The sequence below is a fragment of the Oncorhynchus masou genome, chromosome 30 (genome assembly GCF_036934945.1).
Source record: "Oncorhynchus masou masou isolate Uvic2021 chromosome 30, UVic_Omas_1.1, whole genome shotgun sequence".
NCBI classification, from domain to species: domain Eukaryota; kingdom Metazoa; phylum Chordata; class Actinopteri; order Salmoniformes; family Salmonidae; genus Oncorhynchus; species Oncorhynchus masou.
In genome coordinates, this window is record NC_088241.1 from 53,068,500 (window position 1) to 53,081,246 (window position 12,747).

Below are 12,747 nucleotides of genomic sequence, written 5' to 3' on the forward strand. Positions count from 1 at the left end.
GTGTGTGTGTGTGTGGTGTCAGCATTGCCAATTCTGTTGAGACGGGGGAAAGAGTGAGGTAATGTTTCACAAAATAATAGTAGAACAGTAACATTTTAGCAATGTATTTATTTATTACAATATTTGGACCATATGTAGCCAGATCTCGCCCTTACAAATAGTTTTAGCAAACAGTGAAATCGGCATATAGAGAGAAACATCGTCAAGTTATTTTAAATTCCAATAAGATTATAAATAAATTATAGTGAAGTCTATAGTAGATATACTCTCTTGTGTAGCTATATGAATAAGCAGCAGATGGCGCTAAAGTACTGTTTAAAAAGGAAACGCTCTTACAGCAAGGTTTCGGCTCTGAGTTTGTGTGAGAAGAGGTCACACAGTCCGTGCTCTGTTACACATATAGCAGTGTCCCCTCCCTAGGAAGGTAAGCATGTCGAAACAGCTGAAGGCCGTGAGACTGAGGAATACCTCGTTAATGTTCTGCAGGTCAAGGTGTCCCAGGTAGTACATCCGGAACATGTGATAGGGGACAAAACACACCAGCAGCAACAAAGCAAAACACAGGCTCTTCAGCTGAGCCCAGAACTCCTGGTGAGACATGCAGTCTCCCCCATACTTCCTGGTCAGAAGGACCATGACATGACACTGCAGTGCCGTCAGCACACAGGCCACAATGATGATCACAGAGCTCATGATGTAGTTCAGCACCTTGGCAACAGTGTGTTTTTCCAGGTGGTTGCCGAAATGGAAACAGTGGGAGTAATTGTCGGACGTTGTGTTTGTCTTGTTGGTGGTGTTATCGTGGACGTCCTTGCCGTATTTGTAATAAAGGATGGGGGGGATGACCATAAACATCACTGTCCACACTGCCACACTGGCGCCAAAAGCATGCAACTTCCTGGAGAAGAGAGGAGACCCTTAGTGATTTTGTGAGAAACAGATATTTGCCTTTCCCATCCCCCATGCCATGCCACACATTGAGAGACACCTCTCTACCTCTACAACATAGTTAACTACCATTATAAACTGTGTGGTTCAAGCCCTGAATGCTGATTGGCTGACAGCTGTGGTATATCCAACCATATACCACGGGTATGACGAAACATTTATTTCTACTGCTCTAATTACATTGGAAAACAGTTTATAATAGCAATAAGGCATCTCAGGGGTGTGTGCTATATGGCCAATATACAATATAATATTTGTGCTATATGGCCTGTGGAACACACTATTAATTACCTGTAGAACACGGTTAATTACCTGTAGACCATGGTTAAGTTAATTACCTGTAGACCACGGTTAAGTTAATTACCTGTAGACCACGGTTAATTACCTGTAGACCACGGTTAAGTTAACTACCTGTAGAACACGGTTAATTACCTGTAGACCATGGTTAAGTTAATTACCTGTAGACCACGGTTAATTACCTGTAGACCACGGTTAAGTTAACTACCTGTAGAACACGGTTAATTACCTGTAGACCATGGTTACGTTAATTACCTGTAGAACACGGTTAATTACCTGTAGACCACGGTTAAGTTAACTACCTGTAGAACACGGTTAATTACCTGTAGACCATGGTTAAGTTAATTACCTGTAGAACACGGTTATTTACCTGTAGACCACGGTTAAGTTAATTACCTGTAGAACACGGTTAAGTTAACTACCTGTAAAACACGGTTAATTACCTGTAGACCACGGTTAATTACCTGTAGACCACGGTTAAGTTAATTACCTGTAGACCACGGTTAATTACCTGTAGACCATGGTTAAGTTAACTACCTGTAGACCATGGTTAAGTTAACTACCTGTAGAACACGGTTAATTACCTGTAGACCATGGTTAAGTTAACTACCTGTAGACCACAGTTAATTACCTGTAGACCACGGTTAAGTTAATTACCTGTAGACCACGGTTAATTACCTGTAGACCATGGTTAAGTTAATTACCTGTAGACCACGGTTAAGTTAACTACCTGTAGACCATGGTTAAGTTAACTACCTGTAGACCACGGTTAATTACCTGTAGACCACGGTTAAGTTAACTACCTGTAGACCACGGTTAAGTTAATTACCTGTAGACCACAGTTAAGTTAATTACCTGTAGACCATGGTAAAGTTAACTACCCGTAGACCACGGTTAAGTTAATTACCTGTAGACCATGGTTAAGTTAATTACCTGTAGAACACGGTTAAGTTAATTACCTGTAGAACACGGTTAAGTTAATTACCTGTAGACCACGATTAATTACCTGTAGACCACGGTTAAGTTAATTACCTGTAGACCACAGTTAAGTTAACTACCTGTAGAACACGGTTAATTATCTGTTGACCATGGTTAAGTTAACTACCTGTAGACCACGGTTAATTACCTGTAGACCACGGTTAAGTTAATTACCTGTAAAACACGGTTAATTACCTGTAGACCATGGTTAAGTTAACTACCTGTAGAACACGGTGAATTACCTGTAGACCACGGTTAAGTTAACTACCTGTAGAACACGGTTAATTAACTGTAGACCACGGTTAAGTTAATTACCTGTAGAACACGGTTAAGTTAACTACCCTTAGAACACGGTTAATTACCTGTAGACCACAGTTAAGTTAACTACCTGTAGAACACGGTTAATTACCTGTAGACCACGGTTAAGTTAATTACCTGTAGAACATGGTTAAGTTAATTACCTGTAGAACATGGTTAAGTTAACTACCTGTAGACCATGGTTAAGTTAACTACCTGTAGACCACGGTTAACTACCTGTAGACCATGGTTAAGTTAACTACTTGTAGACCATGGTTAAGTTAACTACCTGTAGACCATGGTTAAGTTAACTACCTGTAGACCATGGTTAAGTTAACTACCTGTAGACCATGGTTAAGTTAACTACCTGTAGACCATGGTTAAGCTAACTACCTGTAGACCATGGTTAAGTTAACTACCTGTAGACCATGGTTAAGTTAATTACCTGTAGACCATGGTTAAGTTAATTACCTGTAGACCATGGTTAAGTTAACTACCTGTAGACCCCGGTTAAGGTAATTACCTGTAGAACACGGTTAAGTTAACTACCTGTAGAACACGGTTAATTACCTGTAGACCACGGTTAAGTTAACTATCTGTAGACCACGGTTAATTACCTGGAGACCACGGTGAAGTTAATTACCTGTAGACCATGGTTAAGTTAATTACCTGTAGACCCCGGTTAAGTTAACTACCTGTAGAACACGGTTAATTACCTGTAGACCACGGTTAAGTTAACTATCTGTAGACCATGGTTAAGTTAACTACCTGTAGACCACGGTTAATTACCTGTAGACCACGGTTAAGTTAATTACCTGTAGACCATGGTTAAGTTAATTTCCTGTAGACCCCGGTTAAGTTAACTACCTATAGAACACGGTTAATTACCTGTAGACCATGGTTAAGTTAACTATCTGTAGACCATGGTTAAGTTAACTACCTGTAGACCACGGTTAATTACCTGTAGACCACGGTTAAGTTAATTACCTGTAGACCATGGTTAAGTTAATTACCTGTAGACCATGGTTAAGTTAATTACCTGTAGACCATGGTTAAGTTAACTACCTGTAGACCACGGTTAATTACCTGTAGACCACGGTTAAGTTAATTACCTGTAGACCACGGTTAAGTTAATTACCTGTAGACCATGGTTAAGTTAATTACCTGTAGACCACGATTAATTACCTGTAGACCATGGTTAAGTTAATTACCTGTAGACCATGGTTAAGTTAATTACCTGTAGACCACGGTTAATTACCTGTAGACCATGGTTAAATTAACTACCTGTAGACCATGGTTAAGTTAACTACCTGTAGAACACGGTTAAGTTAACTACCTGTAGACCATGGTTAAGTTTACTACCTGTAGACCATGGTTAAGTTAACTGCATGTAGACCACGGTTAAGTTAATTACCTGTAGACCACGGTTAATTACCTGTAGACCACGGTTAAGTTAATTACCTGTAGACCACGGTTAATTACCTGTAGACCATGGTTAAGTTAACTACCTGTAGACCATGGTTAAGTTAATTACCTGTAGTCCACGGTTAAGTTAATTACCTGTAGACCACGGTTAAGTTAATTACATGTAGACCACGGTTAAGTTAATTACCTGTAGAACACAGTTAAGTTAATTACCTGTAGACCATGGTTAAGTTAATTACCTGTATACCATGGTTAAGTTAACTACCTGTAGACCACGGTTAAGTTAACTACCTGTAGACCATGGTTAAGTTAATTACCTGTAGACCACGGTTAAGTTAATTACCTGTAGACCATTGTTAAGTTAATTACCTGTAGACCACGGTTAAGTTAATTACCTGTAAACCGTGGTTAAGTTAATTACCTGTAGACCACGGTTAAGTTAATTACCTGTAGACCGTGGTTAAGTTAATTACCTGTAGAAAACGGTTAATTGCCTGTAGACCACGGTTAAGTTAATTACCTGTAGACCATGGTTAAGTTAACTACCTGTAGACCATGGTTAAGTTAATTACCTGTAGAACATGGTTAAGTTAATTACCTGTAGACCATTGTTAAGTTAATTACCTGTAGACCATGGTTAAGTTAATTACCTATAGACCACAGTTAAGTTAATTACCTGTAGACCATGGTTAAGTTAATTACCTGTAGACCATGGTTAAGTTAATTACCTGTAGACCATGGTTAAGTTAACTACCTGTAGAACACGGTTAATTACCTGTAGACCATGGTTAAGTTAACTATCTGTAGACCATGGTTAAGTTAACTACCTGTAGACCATGGTTAAGTTAATTACCTGTAGACCATGGTTAATTACCTGTAGACCACGGTTAATTACCTGTAGACCACGGTTAAGTTAATTACCTGTAGACCATGGTTAATTACCTGGAGACCACGGTTAAGTAAACTACCTGTAGAACACGGTTAATTACCTGTAGACCACAGTTAAGTTAACTACCTGTAGACCACGGTTAAGTTAACTACCTGTAGACCACGGTTAATTACCTGTAGACCACGGTTAAGTTAACTACCTGTAGACCACGGTTAAGTTAATTACCTGTAGACCATGGTAAAGTTAACTGCCTGTAGACCACGGTTAAGTTAATTACCTGTAGACCATGGTTAAGTTAATTACCTGTAGAACACGGTTAAGTTAATTACCTTTTGAACACGGTTAAGTTAATTACCTGTAGACCACGTTTAATTACCTGTAGACCACGGTTAAGTTAATTACCTGTAGATCACGGTTAAGTTAACTACCTGTAGAACACGGTTAATTACCTGTAGACCACGGTTAAGTTAATTACCTCTAGAACACGGTTAATTACCTGTAGACCACGGTTAAGTTAATTACCTCTAGAACACGGTTAATTACCTGTAGAACACGGTTAAGTTAATTACCTCTAGAACACGGTTAATTACCTGTAGACCATGGTTAAGTTAACTACCTGTAGAACACGGTTACTACCTGTAGACCACGGCTAACTACCTGTAGAACACGGTTAATTACCTGTAGACCACGGTTAAGTTAACTACCTGTAGAACACGGTTAATTACCTGTAGACCACGGTTAAGTTAATTACCTGTAGACCACGGTTAAGTTAACTACCTGTAGAACACGGTTAATTACCTGTAGACCACGGTTAAGTTAATTACCTGTAGAACACGGTTAATTACCTGTAGACCATGGTTAAGTTAACTACCTGTAGACCACGGTTAAGTTCACTACCTGTAGAACACGGTTAATTACCTGTAGACCACGGTTAATTACCTGTAGACCACGGTTAAGTTAACTACCTGTAGAACACGGTTAATTACCTGTAGACCACAGTTAAGTTAATTACCTGTAGAACACGGTTAATTACCTGTAGACCACGGTTTATTACCTGTAGACCACGGTTAAGTTAATTACCTGTAGAACACGGTTAATTACCTGTAGACCACGGTTAATTACCTGTAGACCACAGTTAAGTTAACTACCTGTAGAACACGGTTAATTACCTGTAGACCACAGTTAAGTTAATTACCTGTAGAACACGGTTAATTACCTGTAGACCATGGTTAAGTTAACTACCTGTAGACCACGGTTAAGTTAACTACCTGTAGAACACGGTTAATTACCTGTAGACCACGGTTAAGTTAATTACCTGTAGAACACGGTTAATTACCTGTAGACCATGGTTAAGTTAACTACCTGTAGACCACGGTTAAGTTAACTACCTGTAGAACACGGTTAATTACCTGTAGAACACGGTTAACTACCTGTAGAACACGGTTAACTACCTGTAGAACACGGTTAACTACCTGTAGACCATGGTTAAATTAACTACCTGTAGAACACTGTTAATTACCTGTAGACCATGGTCAAGTTAATTACCTGTAGAACACAGTTAATTGCAGGTAGTTAACTACCTATAGAACACAGAGGGTTAACTACCTGTAGAACACAGAGGGTTAACTACCTGTAGAACACAGAGCTTTAACTACCTGTAGGACACAGAGGGTTAACTACCTGTAGAAAACAGAGGGTTACCTACCTGTAGAACACGGTTAACTACCTTTACAATGAGGTTGACTACCTGTAGAACATGGTTAACTACCTGTAGAACACAGTTAAATTAACTACCTGTAGGACACAGTTAACTACCTGTAGAACTCGTAGCGATCCTTCTTGCTATGGAACCCCAGCAGTCGTATGACGAGGATGACCACGTAGAAAACAAAAGCCATGTACATGTGCACGTGGATCATGGCACTGACCACCTTACACAGCATCTCCCCCAACATCCAGTAACCAGCAGCATAGTAGTAGATCCTGAAGGGTACGGTGAGTAGGAACAGGAAGTGGGCCAGGGTGAGGTTGAGCATAGCGATGGTGATGACTGATCGCATGTTGGATTGGAGGATGTGGATCATCAGGGCCAACCCGGTGACCCCAATGACCAGGACCAGGCTATAGATGGACAACAGGGTAAGACGTTTGAGGATGGACAGGGTTTCCGGTACGTTGGACATGGTAGAGTTAGAGGGAACCTGAGACACCAACTTCGCTGGGGGATGGGGAGAAGAGAGAGAGAGATAGAGAACAGAATGCAGTTAAGCAGACACTCTTATCAATTCAAATTAGGAGGGTAAACAGCCAACGACACAATATCATTATTGTAGGTATTGACATGATACAGTCGGGCAAAAAAGTATTTAGTCAGCCACCAATTGTGCAAGTTCTCCAACTTAAAAAGATGAGAGAGGCCTGTAATTTTCATCATAGGTACACTTCAACTATGACAAAAAAAATGACAAAAAAAATCCAGAAAATCACATTGTAGGATTTTTAATGAATTTATTAGCAAATTATGGTGGAAAATAAGTATTATAAAAATAAATAAATAAAAATAAGTATTATCAGAGCTACAGTAGACCTTTATACAAACAAGCCATTTGCAACACAGGGCCACCATCATTCACTTTGAACTGGACTGTGTGTTTACAGTTGGTTACAACAGCGTGACTTCAGATCCTTAGACTTCAGAACCACCCGAACCACTGCCTGTTCACCCCGCTATCATCCAGAAGGCGAGGTCAGTACAGGTGCATCAAAGCAAGGACAGAGAGACTGAAAAACAGCTTCTATCTCAAGGCCATCAGACTGTTAAACAGCCACCACTAACATTTAGTGGCTGCTGCCAACACACTGACTCAACTCCAGCCACTTTAATAATGGAAATTGATGTAAAAATATATCACTAGCCACTTTAAACAATGCTACTTGATATAATGTTTACATACCCTACATTACTCATCTCATATGTATATACTGTACTCTATATCATCTACTGCATCTTTATGTAATACATGTATCACTAGCCACTTTAAACTATGCCACTTTGTTTACATACCCTACATTACTCGTCTCATATGTATATACTGTACTCGATACCATCTACTGCATCTTGCCTATGCCGTTCTGTGCCATCACTCATTCATATATCTTTATGTACATATTCTTTATCCCTTTACACTGTGTATAAGGTAGTAGTTTTGGAATTGTTAGGTTAGATTACTCGTTGGTTATTACTGCATTGTCGGAACTAGAAGCACAAGCAGTTCGCTACACTCGCATTAACATCTGCTAACCATGTGTATGTGACCAATAAAATTTGATTTGATTTGACATTTGGGAACATTACAGTTCTATTGATTAAACAACCATGAAAAGGTGTGCTCTCTCTCCCTCAGTTATGCACATCAACAACTAACGCTAACCAGAGCAAGATGAGCTCAAATATAACAAAGGAACATTAGATAAACCCTCTCAAACTTTTTCAGCTAGTTGGCCGTCAAAATTGCACTGATAAAAGATGGGGAATTGTAGCCTCCTCGTCCTTCTGCAGCTTGTCTGACAATGCATTCTTGTCCCAACCAAGCACCTAAACTAACTGGATAAAGTTGTCTAGCTTGCTAGCCAGCTACTTCCAGACACAAATGAGAAAACACCTTATTCTGACCATTTTACTCGCCGTAGCAGAGCATGTTATCTGGTGTTCGTGACTAACTATTACATTTTTTTGCCTACGTTTACTGACACCGGTCATATTCAGAGGGTGTTGCACATTTGTAAATTCATCAGTTATTCTGTTCTCTGGCACACAGACGAGAGTGCTCTGAAATCGGAGTAGATAGACAGAGTGAATTTGCGAACGCAAGAGATATGCTAACTGGATAACAATCGTTCATGTTCTTGCTAGCTAACCAAATGACACCTGCATCTAAAGCTGTGTATAGCTACTGAAAAACTATATGAGGGGAAAACATCAGTCAATCACCCACTCCTCCAATGACATGACATCCTCCTAGCAGCTAGCTAGATAGCTATCTAGCTAAGGTTAGGCTCCGTGTTTTTAGCTTGCTACATAAATAGATGCGCTAGCCTATTAGCTACGTTATGACTGACTTGTGATCATTGCCCTTGCTAGTTTGATTGTATTGACATTCCCAGCCTTAGTTACATTCGTCTGTTTTTGTCCAGAGTATTGAATCATTGAAACTGAAACAGTGCATCCCGAATGGAGGCAGCAAACAATGTACCAGGCCAGCTGTGATTAACAACCTGATAGCAATATTTGTTGGACTACCAAGAAATGTATTGGTGAATTATATGAATCATGCATTGAACTGCATCCATCTATTCTGCCAACAATGCCTTAGTCTATGTCATGGAATGTTGACTCAAATATAACCTATTTTTAAAACCTTTTATAAAGTTGGTTTTGTAGGATAAACTGGGAATTTAATATTTTTGACTGATATTATGATTGTCTGTTTCATATCCGCTGTCAGTTCCACTTTAAACTTTACGTCACTGGTTACTTTGTAATAAATGTGAAATGTTTTTGCAATGGGAAGTGATAGTTCTACATTTCGATTGGGAAATGCTCAATGGTTGTTTTTTGTCTTTTTATGATTGAAACCTACTGGCTTATTATGTCAGAGTTTATGCACTGCTTATCCTTTAACATCATGTTGTGTGTGACTGCTGTCTTTCCATCGGCCCTATGTATTGATGCCTGGAGAAGGTGGTATAGTCTAATTTTGTCAAAAAGTTCCCAAACTGCCCACCCAGTGAAGGAAAGGTGGCCTGTGTGGAAAAATCCCATGTTTTGTATATTTCTTTGTGAGTTTTCTTATACATTTTTCAGATTTTCACTCTCAAAATGACACTTTGTTATAGGAAAAATACACAAATGTAATGGTCTAAGTCCACAACAATGCTTAAACCACATCAATCTGGTTGGGTTGGCCTGTCAGGGTGTGTCCACCCATGCCCCGTGATACAAACAGGCATGATGACAATTGCACATCACAAGTAGCCTACTAACCAACACTTCGGACTAAACTTTTCAATACCTGGTTTACACACCCATTGTTGCCTTAGTTAACATTAACATTTACTGGTAGATATCATACGTTGAAACGTCTTTCCTACCCACCGGGCTACCGATGTCGTTATTCTGTGATCTGCACCATGCCAAAACCAGTTGAGAGCTGCACACTCTTGCTGTCTGCAGATGATATTCCGCTGTAACTAGGTTGTGTGTTCAGCGCACATGCATGTGAATATATTTCACGGGCTTTGCGATTGTGTTGGCAACTTTGTGCATGATTTCTCTATTGTAGTACGTAATTGATAAGTCATATACCTCCACTACACTACTTTGATACTCAACAGTAGGGATTAAGAAGTGAGTATAAGCAATGCCCGCTGAAAAAAAGTGGGTATACCTGTGTATACCCTCCACTACACCACTGGCCCTTTGTGTTTTACAAAAAGTGTCCTCTCTTACATGAGTGCACTGGTATTATTGTTGCTGTCCTTGCAGAATCACAAACCTGTCACACACTGAAGGTCTATAGGTTCACCACTGTACTAACCTGTCACACACTGAAGATCTACAGGTTCACCACTGTACTAACCTGTCACACACTGAAGGCCAAACAGGTTCACCACTGTACTAACCTGTCACACACTGAAGATCTACAGGTTCACCACTGTACTAACCTGTCACACACTGAAGGCCAAACAGGTTCACCACTGTACTAACCTGTCACACACTGAAGGTCTATAGGTTCACCACTGTACTAACCTGTCACACACTGAAGGTCTATAGGTTCACCACTGTACTAACCTGTAACACACTGAATGTCTATAGGTTCACCACTGTACTAACCTGTCACACACTGAAGGTCTATAGGTTCACCACTGTACTAACCTGTCACACACTGAATGTCTATAGGTTCACCACTGTACTAACCTGTCACACAATGAAGGTCTATAGGTTCACCACTGTACTAACCTGTCACACACTGAAGGTCTATAGGTTCACCACTGTACTAACCTGTCACACACTGAATGTCTATAGGTTCACCACTGTACTAACCTGTCACACAATGAAGGTCTATAGGTTCACCACTGTACTAACCTGTCACACACTGAAGGTCTATAGGTTCACCACTGTACTAACCTGTAACACACTGAAGGTCTATAGGTTCACCACTGTACTAACCTGTCACACAATGAAGGTCTATAGGTTCTCCACTGTACTAACCTGTCACACACTGAAAGTCTATAGGTTCAGCACTGTACTAACCTGTCACACACTGAAGGCCAAACAGGTTCACCACTGTACTAACCTGTCACACACTGAAGATCTATAGGTTCTCCACTGTACTAACCTGTAACACACTGAAGGTCTATAGGTTCACCACTGTACTAACCTGTCACACACTGAAGGTCTATAGGTTCTCCACTGTACTAACCTGTCACACACTGAATGTCTATAGGTTCACCACTGTACTAACCTGTCACACACTGAAGATCTATAGGTTCACCACTGTACTAACCTGTCACACAATGAAGATCTATAGGTTCTCCACTGTACTAACCTGTCACACACTGAAGGTCTATAGGTTCACCACTGTACTAACCTGTCACACACTGAAGGTCTATAGGTTCACCACTGTACTAACCTGTCACACACTGAAAGTCTATAGGTTCAGCACTGCACAAACATGTCTATAATTGATATAAAAGCTGTTAAGATACTAATGTTTCAAGAAAGGAGTGTATATATTTGGCCTGGTGAAGCAGTTTTATGCTCTGACTGAAAGGAAGCTGATAATTCTGAGTTTTTACTCTGCTGGTTTTGGCTGGTCTCGGGAAGAAATTACCAGTACTCACTGTCCAAGACCGAGTACAAATGTATCCAACACTGAGACACTCAATGTGGTCTCGGGTACTACAGCCCAGCATTATATACATACTGTCAGTCACAGTGGACACATATTGCAATACAGTGAGTGATTGTACCTGTCCATATCTACTGGGAGTGACAAAATAATGAAAATTCAACTATTCGGAAAACAACCAATGTGCAACACAATCCTCCTCACAACCTTAAAATCTATCAAGTAAGTCTCATGTTATTACAGAAGTCTTAAGTTCTGAAAAATGACAATAGAATATATAGCAATATCAAATCATTCTGTAGACCTACCTTCTGATGGATCAGGTAAAAACTTTCCACAGAGAAGGAAATCAGGGTGGTGTGAGTGTCAGGAAGTTTTTGTGAGAGTCAGGGCATACAGTGTGTGTGTGAGAGAGAGTGTGACCTATGCGCCACCCTTACCAGAGCTGCTTTACCACCCCCTTTTCTTTGTAAAAAAAGCACAGTGCGTTTGATAGGTCCTTTTTACATACTGTCTGCAGAGTCAGAAGCACACAACACCACATTCACAAGAAGGGACTACACATATGGCAGCTCAGCCACAGAGCTGTTAACTTCCTCTGACCAGCTCTATGCACCCACACTGACAGAGAGAGAGAACACTTCCTGTCTTTCTCTGGGAGGACTATATTAAAGTCTTTCTATAGGCCTCTTAAAGGGTTTACAGAGGCTGTGAGCAGCTCCATACATCATTATTCAGCCCCATAAAATAGAATGTGTATGAAGTGTGAGTGTGTAATCCATCTGTTGAGAGACCAGGCTGTTCAACAGAACTGAAAGAGGATGTGGTGAAAATTGAGAGATATTTTCAGACGTGCCAAATTAGCCAATACTTTTCTTCCAGTAAACAAAATCATCACTCCATCATTGTTCTCAGAAAGAGCTGATATACACCCACTGTCAGGACCCGGTTTCGAACCTGGGTCTCCGGAGTGAGAAACAGTCACTTAACCAACTGAGCCAC

General features: G+C 40.2%; 1 protein-coding gene across 2 annotated transcripts; it reads right to left on the reverse strand.

The window, feature by feature from the left end:
* Positions 1 to 88: 88 nt before the first annotated feature.
* On the reverse strand, positions 89 to 12,471 carry LOC135522747 (probable G-protein coupled receptor 141). Of its 2 annotated transcripts, none has more exons than XM_064949297.1 (3): positions 12,054 to 12,471; positions 6,650 to 7,047; positions 89 to 898 (listed from the first exon to the last, which is right to left on the reverse strand). In XM_064949297.1, the coding sequence occupies exons 2-3, from the start codon at positions 7,015 to 7,017 to the stop codon at positions 373 to 375; spliced, it is 894 nt and encodes a 297-aa protein (XP_064805369.1). In that variant the 5' UTR covers positions 7,018 to 7,047; positions 12,054 to 12,471; the 3' UTR covers positions 89 to 372. The 2 variants fall into 2 exon arrangements, with proteins under 2 accessions (XP_064805369.1, XP_064805368.1); XM_064949296.1 differs by having other exon boundaries at positions 6,650 to 7,052.
* Positions 12,472 to 12,747: the final 276 nt, after the last annotated feature.